We start from the raw sequence: 21,410 nt of genomic DNA, 5'->3' as shown, positions 1-21,410 counted from the left end.
GGGTCCGAGCCTACCCAGAATCACTGGGTGCAAGACAAGTACACACCCTGGAGGGGGCGCCAGTGCTTATTTTTAGCACATCAACTGCTTTAATGTGGATTATTGTCAAATGACTGTTGTATATCTGATATATTTCTGTTGTTGTTTTTTTTATTTTATATATTTTGTTTCAGTTTTATAAATTGTAATAAGCCAGGCATCTATTACATGGCATGAAAGATCATCACAGTTGGCACTCTCCTCCAAGCGTGTTGAGCTGTTAACTGGTGTTCTGTTAGCAGTTTGAAAAGAAGCATCAGTTAATTTCACACACCTCAGAGGAAGAATGTGCTGGTTCTCACCTTCCATATTTAGGCCAGTCTTCACATACGGGTGGAATTAAATCAGTTAAATTCAATTACATTTTATTACATTTATTTTTGTTTATATAGTGTTTTCACAACAAATATTGTCAGAAAAGCAGCTTAACAGATATCCGAGTCCAATCTTCCAAAAAGTAAGCCAAGGGCGTCTACATGTGACAAGGGAAATCTCCCTCAAGATAATATGAAGAAATCTTGAGAGGAACCAAGATTCAGAGGGGGGGACCCATCTTCTTCTTGTTCTCACCAGCGAACAAAACAAATAACAAAATAGCAGATCAGAATAGATCGGATAAAAATAATTAATAGCTGATGAACAATGAATAATGATTTGAACAATATAATAATGTGAAAGCAAACACAAATTGTGAAGATGTGAATGAGTCCACAGTGGCGCAGCAGGTAGTGTCTCTGTCACAGCTCCAGGGACCTGGAGGTTGTGGGTTCAAGTCCTGCTCGAGGTGACTGTCTGTGAGGAGTGTGGTGTGTTTTACCTGTGTCTGCGTGGGTTTCCTCCGGATGAATGTCTGTGAGGAGTGTGGTGTGTTCTCTCTGTGTCTGCGTGGGTTTCCTCCAGGTGACTGTTTGTGAGGAGTGTGATGTGTTCTCCCTGTGTCTGCATGGCTTTCCTCCGGGTGACTATCTGTGAGGAGTGTGGTGTGTTCTCCCTGTATCTGCGTGGGTTTCCTCCGGATGACTGTCTGTGAGGAGTGTGATGTGTTCTCCCTGTGTCTGCATGGCTTTCCTCCGGGTGACTATCTGTGAGGAGTGTGGTGTGTTCTCCCTGTGTCTACGTGGGTTTCCTCCGGGTGACTGTCTGTGAGGAGTGTGGTGTGTTCTCCCTGTGTCTACGTGGGTTTCCTCCGGGTGACTATCTGTGAGGAGTGTGGTGTGTTCTCCCTGTGTCTGCATGGCTTTCCTCCGGGTGACTGTCTGTGAGGAGTGTGGTGTGTTCTCCCTGTGTCTGCTCCTGTGTCCTCCCACAGTCCAAAAACACATGTTGGTAATTGGATTGACCACTCAAAAGTGTCCGTAGGTGTGAGTGTATGTCGCCCTGTGAAGCACTGGCGCCCACTTCAGGGTGTATTTCTGCCTTGCGCCCAATGATTCCAGGTAGGCTCTGGACCCACTGCGACTCCGAAATGGATAAGGGTTACAGATAATGAATAAATGAATTAATGAGTCCAGGATACACAATCACTGATTGGGAATGGTGTGGGTGTTATTCAGGATGAAGGCTCCGTTTGGGTTAAATAGTCCCATGCCAGCAGGCAGCACAGGTTGGAAAGGCCAGGTCAGGGCAGCACTGGGGCAGAGCAACAGGAACATTATCAGTGATCAGCTCAGGACACAGGAGAGAGAGAAAGAAGCAAAAAAGAAGGGTATTTAAATTTTAAAGGGAGTCTAGTGGATGGTTACCAGTAAGTGGTTAAATCAGACTACAGGTGTATAATAAAAATAAAACTATACTGGGATAGTACAAGATAGAGTTAATAAAGATGATGGTGCTGTTTTAAACACATACAACACAGATAAAGAAACAGTAGACTGCAACGAATGTTTAACCAATTATTGAGTTATGTCTCCCTCTATTACTAGTGTTAAAGAAAGTCTATAGATCGTACCAGGAGCCATATAATATATATATATATATATATATATATATATATATATATATATATATATATATATATTATACATTTTTATTGGACAGTTCTATCTCTGTTGTGTCCTCAGGTTCAGCATTGCTGTAGGCTCTGACGACATTTCTCCACACCATAGTACAATCATGTCACAGTACGCAAGTGAGAGATCACTATGTTTATAAATCAAAACATTATAGGTATATAAATCATGTAAAGTATGGAAAATCTTTTTACCATGACGTTAGGATCACATATTCTTCTTAAATTCCCTACAGGTGATTAACTGCATGAAAAACTCAACAAAATGACATATTCAGAAGTTGTTTCCAAGAAAAAAACTTCTCTAATACCTAGGTTTAGATGTAATTCTACACCTTTGTCTTCATTCAATACATTCATTTATTCATTATCTGTAACCCTTATCCAGTTCAGGGTCACGGTGGGTCCAGAACCTACCTGAAATCATTGGGCGCAAGGCAGGAATACACCCTGGAGGGGGCGCCAGTCCTTCACAGGGTAACAGATACTCACACGCCCACACTTATGGATACTTTTGAGTTCCACCTACCAACGTGTTTTCAGACTGTGTGAGGAAACTGGAGAAGGACACAGGGAGAACACACCACACTCTTCACAGACAGTCACCTGGAGCAGAACTCGAACCCACAACCTCCAGGACGCTGGAGCTGTGTGACTGTGACACCTACCTGCTCCGCCACATGCCGCCCAGGCTGAGATTATATGTATTCATATTTTTCATGTTAACTTACAGTACACTATTGACTTCTTTGTTCTATCTTCGTTTTCTGCAGCTTAATAATATTAATAATAATTATAATACTTAATATTGTTATTGTTATTATTATTTGTAGTGGAAGTTTTGTTTCAACCCCTTGTCATTACAGTACTGTTTTGATTTCTTGTGTAATTCCAGGTTCTGCCAGCAGATGTCAGTGTGGCATAAAGTTTTGGGAGTCCAATAAAATAAACAGAACAAACTGGAATGCAGACGCTGGGAGAGGAAGCAGTGCACTCTGCTGTTGTTTGAGGTGTAAGTGAGATATTTCTCAGTTACAGTTCCATAATCTATCTTTAAAATTTTGTGATGTAATTATGTAACAAATTTTACAATGTGTAGTTTTAAACAGAGACTACGAAAATTACTTCAATCTTGTATCAATAGGAGGCAGCAGAACACAGTTTATGTGCCAGCTGAGTTACAGGAACAGTTCAGTATTTTTCAAGTGTATATAGATCAGAGGCGATTGCTCTAAGACTGCAAGGGAAGCTCAGCTTCCCCTAAAATGTCAAAAAATAAGTGATCAAATATATTCTGTTGTGTGCACATGTCATTGAATAAATATGCACTACAACACACTCAACTTTTGTTCAGAATCAGCTTCTTATCACTGGTAAAGACACAGCTTTCCTCTCAATCATTCCCGCAGCTTCACAGTGATTTAAACAGAGATCGATAGCGAAGCAGCGAAGTGCAGCGAAACGAGACGAGTGATTGGATAAATGCTGGACTTTGTCCCGCCCATCGGACGCTCAGCGTCTCTGGGGTTCTATGGGGCAGTGGGCTGGCCTCGGCTGGCCCGGACGCTCAGCTTCTGCATGATGATTGGATGATCTGTCTGAGGCTGAATCCCTTTTTGATTGACAGCGAAATGAGCGAATCAGCGATACTTTGGTGTAGAAATCCATGGGAGCATTAAATTTTCATTCTGTTCTGAGTTGAACCAACGACTTTCTTAAACCTATTGGCGGCATTTTCTTTGTTAAAAACGACTAGCGACAAATCGAGCTTCTACTTCTGGTGGGTTTTTTGTAGCTGCTTGTGTTTGGAGACTGACTTCTATCACTCTTTTTGACTTCTTGTACTTTTTCTGTCCAGCGGGTGCTGCTGAGCCCCTCCACCGTCACAAAGCACTCACAGGCCGACACACACATATATATATATATATATATATATATATATATGTATGTGTGTGTGTGTGTGTGTGTGTGTCCACCAATATGTTTCCATAGAAAAGGCTGATGTTATATTCCTTATTTTTACCTTCCACCATAAATTTCATTTTAGGAGGCAGATATTTGCTCCCTATTCACAGTTTTCATAATAAAACACGTATAAAACACAACTCATTCTTCAGTCTCTTCTTTTAGAAAACACAAACAATGGTTTACATGTGTAATCTACACTTACGTGCCTGTACTTTAATGGTTTGGGGAAATTGCTTGCTTGGGAAAATTTGCCAAATCTGATCTGTCTCCATCTTTCAAACACACGGCCAATATTTCATCTCATTACTTCAATTATTTCTGGTCAGTCATCATTTTAGAAGGCTCTCGAGGATTTTTAGGTGTGGTAGAATAGAAGTTATGTAATAGCATAATTTTGGGAGTAGGACCAGGTCTGAACTTGTCCTCTCAGCCCTATGTGTACCCTGCAAACTCACGTCATTTCAGTGTCAGGCAAACTTCCTCCCACCTCCACCCGGTCTCCACCCTTTTCTTGTATTTGTCTGTCCAATGTGGGAGTCCAGCTTCATACACGCATTCATAAGCCACACTGAACTCCTCTCCAAGACTTCAGAGTTCACCTCCCTTTTTTAGGGTGTGATTAATAATTCCTCCAATGTCCTATTATCATTTCTGTAACAAGATTCTTGCTTAATCAATGCATTGTAAACTTGATAAATCTGTTTTTGCTATTTACATAAGTTAATCTTTCAAGTTGTAGAATATTGTGTATTGTTTTGTGCCACTGAGTTGGTATAGTATCCAACATATTGTGGCTTAAGTCTAGTTGACCGTAATACACTCTCTCGCAGCATACATCTTGATCAGCAGAGACGTTCCTAAAACTTGAACTAATGGGTCAAGTGGTACATAAGAGATTTTTAATCTTCAGGCATATGCCTTTAAAATTTCTTAGATTAGAGGGGTTAGTGGAATAGGCAATGTTCGTAAATAAAACTGAAGTATCATACTTTTTATTTTCTTTTTTACCCTTTAGGCTCAACTCATTAGTAGGGAAAAAAGTAGGTTTTTGATGAATAAAATTGTACAAGTGATATTAGAAATATTTATTTCACCTGGTAATGGTGTGTATAACAGGCAGAGAAAAATATCAAATCAAATCTAATTTATTTGTATAGCTCTTTTTACAACTGATTTTGTCACAAAGCAGCTTCACAGAATTCTGGTAAGACAGAGTTTTGACATGAAATATAAAAATGTAAAGAATGTAAAGATGTAAAAATGTAAAAAATAAACAATGTGGAACGTAGTCTCATAAACATTATTTTCATTGTGTCCTTCAGGGTCCACGCGGGTTTTCTTCCGGGTGCTCCGATATTCTCCCATGCTCTAAAAACACACGTTGGTAAGTGGATTGGTGACTCAAAAGTGTCTGTAGGTGTGTGAGGAGTAGGAGTGTGTGAGTGAATATGTGTGTGTCTGTGTTGCCCTATGAAGGACTGGTGCCACCTCCAGGGTGTATTCCTGCCTTGCGCCCAATGATTCCAGGTAGTCTCTGGACTCACCGCGACCCTGAACTCGATAAGGGTTACAGACAATGAATGAATGAATGTTTTTAACTGGACAGCAAGAATATGTAAAAATCTACCTTCTGAACTCAACAGTAGTGACAGTGTGCTAAAAAAAAACATTAATATATTACTAAACTGTAAGAATGAGACTTATTGGATGAAGGAAGTTATTATTATTTGGCATTAAAAATGAATGTGCTAAATTCCTGCATTAACATGTTAATATTGAAGGCACACAATGGGGTCAGTGTTACCTTAGGGTGAGTGTTAGTAAAGACTTTGGTATATTCTTCCTGTGTGTGCGTGGGTTGCCTATGTAGTCCAGAAACACATGTCTGTAGGTGGATTGTTTGTCTGAAAATGCCAACATGACTGCACATGAGTGATGCAGTTCATTGACCTAACACCCTGTCCTGGGTGAGTTTCTGCTTTTCACCCAGTGATACTGTGTCAGGCCCGTACCCAGAGCAACTCTGATCAGAATAAAGACGCAGCAACAAATGGATGTATTTATAAATAAGTTAATGCTCTTACTATAATTATATTCCAGAAGTTTTAGTGTCTGTAAATAAAGCTGTACAAAAGTTTTTGTGACTATTCTGCTTTCTGTTCCCTGTGGATGTGGGAAAGATTCGTTAGGGAACCAAATATGGTGCGTCTTTTAACTTACATACTCCTATACCCTAATTTATTATATAAGTATTATTTTAGTTATATAAAGGTGAATCTCAATAAATTGGAATATCATCAAAAAGTTCATTTATTTCAGTAATTAATTTCAAAAAATGAAACTCATAGATTCATCACAAACAGAGTGATCTACTTCAAGCGTTTAATTCTTTTAATGTTGGAATTGAAAATCGTTTTTTAAAGTGGTCTTTTATTCTAATTTTCTGAGATAATGACTTTTGGGTTTTAAAAGATTTAAACACTTCAAATAGATTACTCTGTTTGTAATGCATCTATATTAAACTTTTTGAATTGAAATACTGAAATAAATAATCCTTTTGATGATATTCTGATTTTTTGAGCTGCACCTGTAAGTACACTGACCGACTGTTTTCTTTGGCCTCCTTGAGCAGGGATTCCTTTTATTTTTCCTTTATTTCTTTCTCTCTGGATAAAAGATTCATCTGTATTTGGATCTAGTGCTCTTGCAAACATTTACAGCACAAATAGAGACAGTGTGTGGGCATTCTGCTGTAAGAACACCCTTTTCTGAATGTTTATTCATTCTGTCTAAAATTAAATTTGTCAGAAGTGAGTAATAGGCTGTGGTCTAAGACATTTTGGTATATTACAGTCATCGTAATAATATATAAATAAGAGTTTTCTGATGGTGTATCTGTCTGCTTACATTATTCATATGTTTGTAAATGCTTGTATACATGCACACTTCATATTTAGAGCTCATACTACATAACTAAATGTGCAGAATAAACAGCCGCTGGCTACAAGTTATACATATCCTAGCTTTTTTGGAAATAAACATGAGCAGAAATTACACAGAAGTTGCAACAAGTTGTAATATTAACATTCCTCAGGATTCCATGTACGCACTCCTTGCTTTTCAGCCTACATCTCAGCTTTCAAAGTGAAAAAATGGATAAAGAATCTGTTTTCTTTGATTTTTAAGCACTTCCTAAGTTGGGTCTTAGAATTTGGTGCCATTCACTGTTTTCATGAACAAAGTCGTTCAAAACACCTTCTGTGATGTTGAGGTCTGGGCTTTAGGGTTGTCATTCCATCTTCTTGAGAACACCAGCAGATGTCTTGCCAATATTTTAAGTCTTTTTTCTTAGAGCTATAGTGTAAAGTTTTCTTCTCACCATAGAAGAATGGACAGAAGCATCTGTGGATTTTTCAGATCTGCAGCAAGATTGGAAATTCATTTTCTCTTTTTGTTCCAAGACGAATGCTTGAAGTATTGTCAGCCTGATGGTTTTGATGGTCTGAAAATTCCTGCATGTAGCTTCACTTTCTCTTTAGTTTAAACATCAGTTTGGGAAACTCTCGTTCCTTCGGTTTTCCTTCGGAAACTCTCATTTCCTTCGGTAGACAATTTCATCTAAATAACTTCTACCAAATCGGTGATGAGGAACACTCCGCTGTTGCGACCCCAGACAGGAGCAGCCGAAAGAAAGAAAAGGGCATGCATTTCATTTTCATGAAATGGGTTAGTGAGCACATGACACAAATGTGCCTCTTTTGGAAGCTGTACCTTCCTGGAGAGAACAGGTGTTTCTTACACTGTCAGGAAAAAAGGTATGATACATGTACATTATTGTGCACTAAAGGAACACAGAATGTTAATGTCCTCCCCTGGTTCTCGTATTTAATTACAGAGAACGATGAATCACAGAGAAACAGGCAAGAGATAAAAATGACAGAGTGATTCAATAAACAACACAAGAAATAGACTAAAACAAAGAAAGAAATAAACCAAAAATTATAAACAAGAAGTGACACATATCTACACAAAACCCGGAAACCCCAATATTACCTCAGAGGAGAAGCAAAAACAAATCCTGAGAATAACACATGATTAAGTCTAGAAATAAATAAAAGGCACTGAAACAGAGACCAATGAATAAATAGAGAGGCCACACACGAAAAAGAAACTAGTAGTGTAATGATAGAGCAAGAAAAAGGGAATAGTAGAAACCCAAGGGCCAGAACCACACCAACAATTAAGACAATGGCCAACAACCACTATGAGACCAGCCAAAAGCTGCTACCTAATGCTCCTCTCCTACCCTGGAAAAAAGTGGAGGAATTGAGAAAAGGAAAATGAGAAGGACTGAAGAGAACAAGCAGTAACTGGGGAAATGGGACAGCTGATACTTTTCAAATACAATGTTGCTAGTGAAGAACTGAGCCCAGCACAATGCTTGCTTTTAGTACAACCCTAACACTCCAGAGTCAATCACAGCTGCTGCCCATATGCAGCAATTATAGCCATTTAACTGTTGTGAATATTTAGGATCTGCTTATATTTGCTTATCTGCTAATACCTGCTGCATAATCATGAGTATGCATTACATTGGTGTGTAGCCTTCTCCGTGTTCACATACTCTCTGGGCATGTGTGCTGTGATGTCACTCCAAAATCTTCCTGGGTGGTCTACTCTCATGTATCCTCTGCCTGAAACTGCTTTAGTCTGGATTTTAAGTGGCTTCTTTTGCTGATTTTTGATCTTGTCATTCTACATGACCATTACTTGTCCCCAAACCCTCGTATTCGGTTCCGACTGAAATCTTTCAGACACAACAAAATTGAGCCAAAATCGGGCCAAATTCATGTAGTCTGAAACCGGTATTAGGGTTTCTGGACACACCCTATGACTAGGGGACGAGGTTTATTCAAACGTAGCTTGGTGCAGTTAGTTTGTGCAGGTGTGAAAGAAGTAATCACACTCGGATGCGGACCAAAACAACTGCACAGAAACCCTTGAGAGGAGGTGGTCTCGGTCCGGTCCTAGACGAATTCTGGTGTGGTTAGTTTCTGGTGAGAACGTGATCCGACCTTGATCCAACCCAACAATAAAGTTTATCCCATAGGTCGGTGCTAAATGGCATTCGTAGCCAGGGTGTACTTTGCATATTGGACGCAGTAGGCATGTAAACAGAGAACTGGTTAAAGTTTAGCCACTAATCCGAGTAATGGATCAGAAACGCACCAGTCCAGAACACAGGATCTTCTTCCTGTTCCACACACTCCCCACTTTCTTTGAAGGGCCTAGGCAACTCAAGTCCAGCTTGAATCATCTGGAGGTGCTGAGCTTCTGCGTGGAAGGAGAGGCACTGGGTAAGTGCTGTGAAACCGCTGCAGGTCAACCCGGAATGCTCCTTATATCCATGGTCATACACGGCTCAAATTGGGCTCCCCACTCTATCTCGGTCTCAATGTAATAGGTCTTTGTCTGGCACATCATTCCTGAAAAATCAAGTGCAAAACAAATCATTAAAGAGGCTAGTTCCCTTTCTTCACCTACATTTACTTACATTAATTCAAGAAAACCAAGAAGTATTGAACAAATAACAATTAATGAACTAAAAACATGAGGATTAGTGAGAGGTCTAGTACTGCTTTTGACAAGCCTTATACAATGCTTATGCAAACTGTATATGTGCAAAATTGAATGCCTACTTCAGCAATGAGTATATGTTGTGTACACTATGAATTAGCAAACTTATATTGACCATATAGAGGATTTTTAAGGACAGACCTGTGGTTTCTACAATCCCTTCAAGGATGACAATATTCTCAAACTGTTGTTTGCACAGCTGTTCTGGCCCAAGTTACCAGAAGGGGCTGCTGGAGTCAGTGGTGTGCTGGATGACCTGCAGCTCTACATGGAAGGGTCGGTCAGATCCTGTCTCATAGCCAAGATTTATCTCTTACTGTTAAAGGGGCAGGAACTTGCCTTCGGAAGTCTGCCTTAACTTTGCACGTACTTTGGCATCCACCATGTGGCTTTCACGCAGGTTTCCCAGACAAAACATGAGGCGCAACTGTTTGGCGCGGATGGCCACGGCACATGTGCGGCTGAAAAGCAGTGTCTCAGTGCGCTTCTTGGGTTGTGAGATTTAGATAAACATGCAGCCCATCATTAGTGCATGAATCATGGAGCCCAAAATGCACTGTGCCATCACCAGGAAACAGAGGGACACGGTACGAGCGCCATAGCCAATGGTATGCTGCGTCTCCACAGACAATAGCAGCGGAGACACAAATCCATCCATGTTTTGGTAGCACACCTCACGACCCACCAGCATGTCACGGGTGTTGTTTGGGGGGAACTCAAAGTCTCCACGTACATAGGCATTGAATGTATAGAGGCCTGCAAAAATGAACCATGTGACTGCATAGCACATCATAAAGTCAAAAAGGAACCAGCGATACTGCAGGTCCACAAAGGAGGTGAACGTTCTCTCTCTGCCATGTGGGCAAGGTTCACTCGACACTTGTCGTCTTTGGAGATGTAACGCTGTTGGGCGCGCTCCTCTGTTGTGCATGTAGGAACCTGTGTACCCTCTGTCTCCACCAGCTTGTTATGTGCCTTGGCGTTGCCCTCAAGCTCCTGCCTAGGTGTGCACAGTGCACTGCAGGACGGTGTTGCAGCTGTACTGCGAAGTGGGTTTGTGTTCGTGCTTGTCATATTGGGGACACTGAGCGCATGGCGGCAGTAAGCGTGCCCCCGTGTCAAACAGTGAGCAGCGTCACAGCAGAGTAAGCTCAGCTGTGGTGGACATGCAGAAGCTGGTCCGCAGTGTGCGAGCAGAGTCAGTGGTGCTTTTGTGGCGTCGCATGGGTATGCGCAGGTCTGAGCTCTGATTCACCGTGATGTTTGGCATGGCCAGTGGACTACTGACATTGCTTGCATCGGTGGTGCCCTAAGGAACAGCTATGTCTATCTATAAAAGAGTAAGAAAAGTGTTCCCATGAGTGCTCACAGCCTACTATTGTGTTGCATTATATACTTTTCCTCATAGATTCACCTATATATAAGTTGTGGTATTTTCTACAAAAAACTTTCATCATTGGTGTTCATTCATTCACACAGCTGTATGCACCCTATAGTCAAATATTTAGTTGAATACATTTTTAATTGAAGATAAATGCTGTTATACACCATCAGAAAAGGTTCTGTGAATGTTTTTCCCCACTGCCTAACTATGTTCTTTCTGCCTAACAAGGATCAGCCTTGCAGCAGCAACCCAGGAAAATCATTAAGACCTGTGGTTAAGCCCACAACTTACTCAGTGTTTAATCTGATAGAAATAAATGAGTAACATTGACTCACTTTTGAAATCTGCATTTGTTGTGTCTCCATTATACTGGAACTGGGTTTGAAGGTTGGGTTTCTGACCAAGGCCTGCTTGGCTTTTAGTCCATCCTGAACATTCACTGATGTCCTTCTGCTTTCAGCACATGATATCTTTTTCCCACTCATGTACATTGTTGCAGAGATGTGTACCAGTGAGAAGAAACCTATTAAAAGATCACAGAATTATTTATAATGACACAATGCCCAGCAGGTAGTGTCGCAGTCACACAGATCCTGGGGTTGTGTGTTCGAGCCCTGCTCTGGGTGACTGCCTGTGAGGAGTTTGGTGTGTTCTCCCTGTGTCCGTGTGGGTTTCCTCCGGTTGATTGTCTGTGAGGAGTGTGGTGTGTTCTCCCTGTGTCCGTGTGAGTTTCTTCCGGTTGATTGTCTGTGAGGAGTGTGGTGTGTTCTCCGTGTGTCTGCGTGGGTTTCCTCCGGGTGCTCCGGTTTCCTCCCATGCTCCAAAAACACACGTTGGTAGTTGGATTAGGGACTCAAAAGTGTCCGTAGGTGTGAGTGTGTAAGTGAATGTGTGAGTGTGTATCACCCTGCGAAGGACTGGTGCCCCCTTCAGGGTGTGTTCCCACTTTGTGCCCAGTGATTCTGGGTAGGCTCCGGACCCACCGTAACCCTGAACTGGATAAGGGTTACAGACAATGAATGAATGAATATCTAAAGAGCTTGGACTCCACCAATCCACAGTCAGACAGACTGTCTATAACTGGAGGAAATTCATAACCAATATTACCCTCCCCATGAGTGGTTGCCAGCAAAGATTAAGGCATGTAAATGTCTGCAAAGTCACAAAGAAATCCAGGGTAACCTCTAAGCGACTTAAAGCCCTTTCTCACATTGGCTCCTGTTTATGTTCGAGTCCACAATCAGGTGAACACTGAACAACATTTGTGTGCATGGTAAGGTTGTGAGGAGCCACTGCTCCCCTAAAAAAAATTCAGGGTAAAATAAGTTTGCCACTCACAGATATGTAATATTGGGTCATTTTCCTCAATAATGTCCAAGTCTAATATTCTTACATAGAAGTCATAATTTATATGAAATAAAAAGTTCTGATCCAATAAAAAGATTTTGTTGAACTTTCAAAATGTACTGTACCAAATGTTCCAAAATTGCACAAATTCCTCATAACTTTACTCATCCACCCCAAAACCTCAGTGAGAGAGCAGCCAAATACAATAAATGTCAATGAAGTGTCTGACTTACACAGTATAAATGTCGGTTCATGTGTCAGTGAGTTAAAAGAATGTTTAGTCCCGTAAACATTATTTTAAATTGCTTTTAGGGCATGAACCCAAACAAAGTGCCACATAAAAAATCCCTTACATTTCGTCATAATGTAATAACCATGGGAGTAGGGAGACATTTCAGATTCCGTCTGAAGATACACACATATGTCATTAGAGTCCCAAACTGGTTGAGACAGCATTCAAATTAAAATTTACTGTGGATCCTAGCATATGATCATAATTATGCCACTATATATTAACATTTCCTTTTGTAAAACACTCCAGAGCAACTTAGCGTTTAAGCATGCAGTGAATGCAGTGTTGCTCTTTCTCGAAGGTTCTTATTGTTGTACTGTGTTCTGCCCAAGCTGAAAATCAAACATGATACATGATACACTCGAACATTCATTCATTGTCTGTAACCCTTATCCAGTACAGGGTCGCAGTGGGTCTGGAGCCTACCCGGAATCACTGGGTGCGAGGCAGGAATACACCCTGGAGGGGGAACCTGTCCTTCACAGGGCAGCTCACACACTCACACATTCACTAACACACTCACACCTACTGACACCTTGAGTCACCAATCCACCTACCAACGTGTGTTTTTCAGACCGTGGGAGGAATCCGGAGCACCCTGAGGAAACCCACGCGGACACGGGGAGAACACACCACACTCCTCACAGACAGTCACCCGGAGGAAACTCACGTGGACACAGTGAGAACACACTAAACTCCTCATAGTCAGTCACCTGGAGCGGCACTTGAACCCACAACTTGAGTTGTGTGATGGCGACACAACCTGCTGGACCACCGTGCCACCTCTGTGTAAAAATATTGCTTTTGCTAATCTACAGGGTGGGCCATTTATATGGATACACCTTAATAAAATGGGAATGGTTGGTGATATTAACTTCCTGTTTGTGGCACATTAGTATATGGGAGGGGGGAAACTTTTCAAGATGGGTGGTGACCATGGTGGCCATTTTGCAGTCGGCCATTTTGGATCCAACTTTTGTTTTTTCAATGGGAAGAGGGTCATGTGACACATCAAACTTATTGGGAATTTCACAAAAAAAAAAAAAAACAATGGTGTGCTTGGTTTTAGCGTAACTTTATTCTTTCATGAGTTATTTGCAAGTTTCTGACCACTTATAAAATGTGTTCAAAGTACTGCCCATTGTGTTGGATTGTCAATGCAACCCTCTTCTCCCACTCTTCACAAACTGATACCAACACAGCAGGAGAAATGCTAGCACAGGCTTCCAGTATCCGTAGGTTACGGTGGTGCAGCAGGTAGTGTCGCAGTCGTACAGCTCCTGGAGGTTGAGGGTTAAATTCCCACTCCGAGATTCCCGCTCTGTGCCCACGGGTTTCCTCCCACGCTCTAAAAACACATGTTGGTAGGTGGATTGGCAACTTAAAAGTGTCAGTAGGTGTGAGTGTGTGTTGCTCTGTGAAGGACTGGCGCCCCCTCCAGGGTGTATCCCCGCCTTGCGCCCAATGATTCCAGGTAGACTCTGGACACACCGTGACCCTGAACTGGGTAAGGGTTACAGAGAAAGAATGAATGTATGAATAAAAAACAGGCAATTTGGTTGTTACCACTATATATTTTTTTTCAGCTGAAAATATGATCATTTCTTACAGTGTAACTGTAAAGTATAAAATGTACATATATTTCTATAAGTAAAAATATATCAACACAAGATTTAACTGAATGCATTTCAACTGATCAGATGTTTTTGCCCTCAGTATTTTCATCTTCTCTATTTGCATCACCCCTAGCACATGGAAAAAACCCACACAGACCATATTTGAATTTGTGTCAACAGACTGAATGAGGCCTTTCACGTCTCTGCAGAAGCAGTTCCTGCAAACACAAAGTGGATTCCAAAAATAATCAGGTTTGTTTGATATGGAAGAGGTTGACTGGTCTACACATAGCACTGACCTCAAATCACCATATATCATCAGGATGAACCGGAATACAGACTTTGAGCCACTCCTTTTTTGGTTAGAGGCTTTTATTTTCTTGCTAAAAGCCCATTCATGTTTTCTCAATATTATTCCCTAGAACTCTTTATTGCATTTCCAGGGACATGATCTCAGTCATCTTTTTTGTGGTAATGATTTTGGTGCCAGTTTATGTTTTTTCCATTCCATCTTTCCATTTAATTCAATTTATTAATTTGGCTGGTCACAACCAAATCATTGTTCTCCACATTTGTCTAGTTATTAAAGCTGCATTTTATTCTACACAATACCTTGAGTTTTTTTAAGCTACTGTGACTTGGTAAATTTGGGCTAGTTTGAGCTGATCAGACAAACCCCTCATTTTCACTGCTGAGACACTGAATAAGAAGGATCCATTGAGTCACCAATCCACCTACTGACGTGTTTTTGGACCGTGGGAGGAACCCAGAGCACCCACGCAGACATGGGAGAGAACACACTGAACTCCCCACAGACTGTCACCCGGAGCGGGACTTGAACCCACAACCTCCAGGACCCTGGAGCTGTGTGACAGTGACACTATATGATACGCCACTGTGCCACCCCTTCTTTAGAAATTTCGTATTAAAGGATGAGAAAAAGTTTTAACAGTGTGTGTTATAACAAAGATTTATCTAATGTGAACAAAACTCAGCCCTCTTGTTCAAGTCATCATTATTTTACAAAACATTTAATACACTTTCCAAGGCGTTTTTGCACAATTCAGCCATTTGATCTCAACGTTTACAATTCATTCTCTCATTTTTCTCCCAGTTGAATGTATTTTTGGCAAATCCAAATAAAAATTTTTGCTTACCCATAAAAGTACACAAATGTATAAAAAAATGTGTATTCTTTAAAGAAAAATTAAGAATGATTTTTCAATGATTTTTATGTGAAGGAATTAAGAAAGTGTGGCCTTAAGTGTGACCATTAAATGAACTGGGAGTAAGTTACAAATACATGACGTCATAATCACCTCCCACCATTTGTCACTCCCCTCTCTTTCTCTCTCTCTCTCTCTCTTATGTGAAGCAGATGGAGAGCAGTCCTCTAACGGAGAAACCATGAGCCAAATGTCAGGACACTCTGAAAACTGTACCTCTGCAGAAGAATACTGGGACCGCAGCCAAAGAAAATGTAGACCCTGCAGCGAAGTATTCACAATAAGTCCAGGTAAGTAACAGATATGGGAAGAAACAAAAACTATTTCTCTTCTTGTCGTGTTAGCTCTTTGTCTGCTTTGCTTCTGCTGTCATCTCTGACTTTTGAGCTTTAAACTTTAATTTAGGAGTTAGGTAGTAAATATAGACTATAGGAATTAAAGATACCTGTCCTGTGACAATGGAATATGGATGAGATATTTTCTTTCAGAAAATAGATGAGTGATGACATATGGGTTGGATTTTGCAGTTGATTTATTTCCTCCACCAGTTTATTCAGGAAACTTCTTTTACCGCTTTAGTAACAATATTTGCAGAAGAATAGAGTTTATTTAACATAATATTATGTGCAGCTAGCTCAGATTCCTTTGGCAATAAGTGCACTTTAATCTAGATCATTTCACTAAACAAAAAGGGATAACTGGATACTTTCAGACATTGTGTAGAGGTTTGACATTTTTTAAATATTTCTGACTCATCAAGCCACTTTTGAGAGGTTCTACAGAAATATACTGATGTAAATCAATGGGCAGTTCTCCCAGAAATGTGGTGAAAAGTTGTTTTTTCCTCAGTGGTTGAGTTGAAAAGATGCGAAAAAGTTTTTAGATGTCTTGAAGTTCTTGCGATGCCCTCACAGTGGTTTGTTACCAAGGTAGTTTTAGGTCATTTTCATGTTATATTTATGTCATTTTAACTTTGGGTTTTCACTTATTAGACATGATGTGATGCTACCTATATAATGATACCTATTATCTTTATGCGTATTCACACATAAGACACAGTCATTGTGTTCAAAAGATCAAGTCTATATCTAAACAAAAACGATATGTTATATGTGGTAATAATTATGTAGTACGAGGACTTGGCGGACTTGTAGTACGAGGACCTGGTGAGTGAACGCGGGTAACAGGCACATGTAAGACTGGTGGAAATAGGTGTTAGGGGATTTGTAGCCAAGTCTGCCACATCTCTGCTTATGCCGTCTGCATCAGGGGCTGGAAAATAAGGGCAGTGGTGAAGGAGTTGTCAGAAACAGCTGAAATATCTAGTTAGTGGTTGTGGATAAAGAGAGCACAGACTAGTTGGGGAAATGCACGGTTGAGGTGCTGTTGCGGTGGTTGGTGATGTAGCACGTAAAGATCACATGGAACTTGTGGCTGTGAAGCGCTAGTGATGCAGTGAGTGGTGTGGGTACTCATGGGCTGGGCTCAAGGGTAGCTGGTTGCTGGTCGGATCATAAACGGCCACAGAAACCTCAGGGTTTAGCTGTAGGATTGGAACAATAGGAATTGTGTGGCTGTCGGTAGGAAGAGAGTGGGGTGGGCCCTATGTGATGCTCTAATGGACTGGCATAGGATATTTTACACCTTATCTTGTGTATGATTATAATAATGGATTACATGTTTTGTGTTTTTTCAATTATTAAACTAACTTTCTGGAAAATGTATGTCAAGATACAATATACTATTTTATTAAACTCGTGAAAAACAGCACAACCACAACATATGTATGAGACTAAGTAAAATTTAATGACATTACTAAAATTTGATTATTTTTTAAATTAGATTTGTTCTACTTTACTTGTGTAAGAGGCACCAGAGCAAGTGGAGTAAAATAAACAGAAACTCCACTTCAGAAGTGGAGGTGCCAATGTGTTTAGATTTGAACAGACGTGGCACCATCTCATGAAGTACTTCAGTCTTCAACTGATTGTAGTGGTCTGCCATGTAGGTTTTGATTCAAGGTGTTGAGAAATTTAAAAATGTGAATATACAGTCAGAATACATACGAATGATATATAACAAAAGTTCTAAAACATTTTAAAAGAAAGACTTGTATATGTAAACATTAGTAGCGTCATCATTGGCAACCCCATATTTAACAAATTGTGAAAATAACCTACAAATCATCTGACATCTCAAACTTATATCAGTGTCATATTGTCAACAAAACTCTTACATTATTTATAAGGTTGAATCTTGCTGCGCTTAGGTCATGTGACATTGCAACCAGATTACAACACAAAAAAAGTTATTATATCAATGATGCTCAACGCACAAACCCAACTAATAATCATTCCTCACCAAACTCAATGTTTACATGTTTCTACAACAGGATGAGATAGAAATCACTTTGCAACTTAACTGTGTACACACGCTTTTAATTAAAAAGAAGGGTTTGTAGCACTTTTTAATTACAGGCATTTTACAAACCGTTGTACATTATGAGGAAATAATAAGCAGTTTTTCTTAAATTGCTGTAAATGTTCCTGCTCTGCAGAGTATGTCCTGCAAATAATGCTCATATAGACATAGACCTATCTGAAATTTGCTGTCTACTAATATTTGTGTATAATCTTTGCTTATTTAGAACTGCAGGAGTGGATTTCAACAGTTCCCATGTATAGCCCTGCCTTCTTATTAAATGAAATGTGGCACTGTTGCACACACACAATGTTTCACTATTATTTTTATTAATTCATACAACTGTGTACATTTTCAGTATAAAAATGTAGATTTTTGTAAGTCTTCAAAACAATGCCTACAATTTTGTGACAGGTAAAGAATTCACCACAAACTGTGGCTTATCAGATGATGGGGGAAGGCATGAACCACTCCACAGAGATTGCAGTATTAACACATATAATGATGGAAGCTTTCATAAGTGCCAGCCATGCTCCATATGTCCATCATCACAATTTCTGTCACCTTGCAACAGTACATCAAACACTCAATGCTGTGGAGAAGGGTGAGTTCTCTTGCATTATTTTTACATTCCAAGATTTTGGTCCAACACATTCAACTTGAAATCTTTTATTTACGCTGAACTTCCTGATTTATAATTGTAAATTTATGATATTTTGCAGACAGCGCGCTGAAGGAGGAGAATGCAGAGAACCTTCTACACCGGGAAGCACGGTACGTAAGCAGTGTATAATGTCTAAGGCCCAAAGACTGACAAGTTTGTTTAATTTTTAGCGAAATACTGCAGACACGGTTTGTAACTTACTCACTCAGCTATTAACATGTACATAGTTTTTGCTTCTTAATAAGAGTGGTGTTTCACATTAGTGACTGCTGGATAATTCTTGACAGTAATGTGGCATTGGTCCTGCTGGAATTTTCAAACTCTGTGCCTGCTTATTGACCACTAATAAGCCCCTTTCTGACATTTGCTGGAAGAGCTGTGTGTGTAAACATAAACGTCTGAATCATTGGTACCACAGAATACCTGGATTCTTAAGTAATTTTCCATAGAATTCAGAGTGAAGCCTCCTACACACACTACCCCGTTGACACAACATGCCTAAATCATGCGGAGCTTTTCAGCAGAAAATGTGAAATGTGAAAGGGCAACTTCCCTGTTCCTTCATCAGTGGTAACAGGAATCTGTTCAGAACTTCAGCAGCACTGCTGTCTCGGATCCACTCATATCAGTGCAACACACACTAACACATTACCACCACAATGTCAGTGTCACTGCACTGCTGAGAATTTTCCAACCTGCAGACTAGAAGGTTCTCCGACATTAGTGTGTGAGCTCTCTAATTATTATGTCCATGAAAGCAATCAAATCCTTACAGAAATATTCAAAAATATAGAATGAAGCCTTCACAGAATATTAAAGGCTATTATTGTAGCCAAAACGTGGCAAACTCCCTAACAACATTATTCCAGATTTCTGAAGTCGTTAAGTGCTTCTTTTAAAAGAATTTAAAGCCAAAACTTAAACTTGACTTAAACATACCTTGTGTTTTTAGGCAGCCACAACTGATCCCACAATGACCTCGACAATTTACATGTCAAGTGAAATAGTTACTTCTGCTGAAATAGTGACAACCCATTTTACAATGACCAATCAGACAAACACAGTGAGTGCTGTCAGTCCTCTACAACAACATAATCATTGTAAGTATTTAATTAACTTATACTACTGTGCCTTTACCTCTTGTTTAAATTTGTGGAAGATATGGGAAACTGAAGCAGTTATTCATTTATTTTTTTTTATTTTTACTGTTTCTTTACAGGGATACTATTACCTGTTTTCACTGGCTGCATTCTGGTGTGTGTTTGCCTCATGTCTGTGTTCTACATTTCTAAGAAGAGAAAACAAAGCTGCACAGGTTCGTGTAGGGGGAAAGGGGAAATCCTGTTTTTTTCAGCACAGGAAAAAGGAAATCCACACACTTATGAAGGGCCAAAGTATTTCAACAACCATGTAGGACTAAATAATGCTGAAGCAAGTAATATTATAGGTACTGAGGGCTGTAATAGTTTTTAAAATGATAGACAGGACTTAAGGTGAGGAAAATAAATTCTTCCACTGCAGGGTATTTCCCCTTGCTTTATCTGTCAGATCTTATACGTATAAAGATCAAAAATACTTGTTGGTCACAGGTCTTCCCACCAAAAGTCCCTCTACACAGTAGGGTTTTACAAAGATTGTACCGTTATCTAAAATACGTACTGCTTTGAGAAGTGGAGATTTGCTAATGTTTGACATTTTATAATCACTTCTGTTCCACAGATATGAAAAAATGCTTTAGTAAAGGAAGCATGAGAAATCATGTACCCCTGGATGACAGCTGTGTTCACCTCAAGGCAGGCACAGAGGTCATAAAGGAGGATATAAACAGCTTTTTGTGTGAGTAGCTACAACTGGTTTGAACATTATAAAATTACAGTTAACTCTGGTTAAATGCCTAGTTATTTCCCATCACTCAGTGGCTTCCAGCCTGTCATGTTAACTGATACAGATTGCCTTTCTTTTTATTCGTACTTCCACAGCCCCAGAAATCCAGGCTGCTCCACTTCACTCCGTGTTGAATAATCTGGACGTGGTGGAAGAACTTGTGCTTTTGCTGGATCCAGATACACCTGGTGCAAAGAACACTCGTCACCTCGCTGCCAAGTGCTCCATCCCCTTCACCTGGATCAACTACGCGTATTCCATGAAGGAAAGCAGAAGTCCCCTCATAGCGGTGCTGGAAAGGGTCATTGCTAAAAACCCAAACTGTAACGTTGGCCACTTGGCAGACTTGCTGAGCAACATTGGTCGGAATGATGCAGTAGCTGTACTACGAAATATCACATTAAGTGAAGATGTCTAGTTTATTGTAACAGAGAATTTGTTTTTCTGCATTTGTATTAAAATGAAATATTACATTCATCAGCATGTTAATCTCTTCTAACTCATAACGCTTCTTAAATAGGGTCTGTCCCAAAACCCAGTGAGCTTTATAAGTGGAGTATTTTACGTCCCAATTATTAAGCACTTCATTATGCTGCCTACTTAGATATTTAAAGCAGCATCGAACCCATCCTCAGCCATGAAGACAATCACATGAAGCAACACCAGAACATTTCCAGTTCATTTTGCTCTTCTCCTAGAGTTAAAATTATTAAAATCTTCATAAAGACAGGAAGATTAGAATCCACGGCTCTAAAACACCAAGTTTTAAAAACACCAAGTAACACCGTCGCTAGCTGCTGAGGTTTAAAAAAAAACACCGGTTTCCTGCGTTGGGCAGGAACAAGCCATGACGCAATCGCTCTCTAACTACAGCTTCTCAGTAATCTGCCTCATGAGGACAGACAACCGTTAGAACGCTTCCGA

General features: G+C 40.1%; 2 protein-coding genes across 5 annotated transcripts; one reads left to right on the top strand and one right to left on the bottom strand.

Annotated features, from left to right (window-relative positions):
• The first annotated feature begins 3,025 nt into the window (after positions 1-3,025).
• igflr1 (IGF-like family receptor 1) lies at positions 3,026-21,405 on the top strand. 4 transcript variants are annotated; one of them, XM_066684522.1, is made up of 8 exons: positions 3,026-3,059; positions 15,667-15,807; positions 18,353-18,542; positions 18,661-18,712; positions 19,555-19,702; positions 19,822-19,917; positions 20,322-20,438; positions 20,582-21,405. In XM_066684522.1, the coding sequence occupies exons 2-8, from the start codon at positions 15,699-15,701 to the stop codon at positions 20,902-20,904; spliced, it is 1,035 nt and encodes a 344-aa protein (XP_066540619.1). In that variant the 5' UTR covers positions 3,026-3,059; positions 15,667-15,698; the 3' UTR covers positions 20,905-21,405. The 4 variants fall into 4 exon arrangements, with proteins under 4 accessions (XP_066540619.1, XP_066540644.1, XP_066540628.1 ...); XM_066684547.1 differs by lacking the exon at positions 3,026-3,059 and adding an exon at positions 5,354-5,399 and having other exon boundaries at positions 15,670-15,807; XM_066684531.1 differs by lacking the exon at positions 3,026-3,059 and adding an exon at positions 5,354-5,399.
• Positions 9,398-10,726, bottom strand: kcnj20 (potassium inwardly rectifying channel subfamily J member 20). Its single transcript, XM_066677180.1, is given in 3 exon segments — positions 9,398-9,501; positions 9,794-10,498; positions 10,501-10,726. Coding segments are annotated over 3 exon segments (1,035 nt in total).
• Positions 21,406-21,410: the final 5 nt, after the last annotated feature.

The sequence above is a fragment of the Hoplias malabaricus genome, chromosome 1, assembly GCF_029633855.1.
Source record: "Hoplias malabaricus isolate fHopMal1 chromosome 1, fHopMal1.hap1, whole genome shotgun sequence".
Classification (NCBI taxonomy): domain Eukaryota; kingdom Metazoa; phylum Chordata; class Actinopteri; order Characiformes; family Erythrinidae; genus Hoplias; species Hoplias malabaricus.
The sequence above is the reverse complement of the archived record's forward strand: the minus strand, read 5'-3'. Positions and strand labels throughout refer to the sequence as shown.

What these genes read in the sequence shown, in the direction of transcription:
- igflr1 (XM_066684522.1), top strand. Translation starts at nt 15,699, where the DNA reads ATGAGCCAAATGTCAGGACACTCTGAAAACTGTACCTCTGCAGAAGAA. An exon ending in ACTCAATGCTGTGGAGAAGG is followed by an intron (nt 18,543 to 18,660) that starts GTGAGTTCTCTT and finishes GATATTTTGCAG; the next exon opens with ACAGCGCGCTGAAGGAGGAG. An exon ending in GGATATAAACAGCTTTTTGT is followed by an intron (nt 20,439 to 20,581) that starts GTGAGTAGCTAC and finishes GTACTTCCACAG; the next exon opens with CCCCAGAAATCCAGGCTGCT.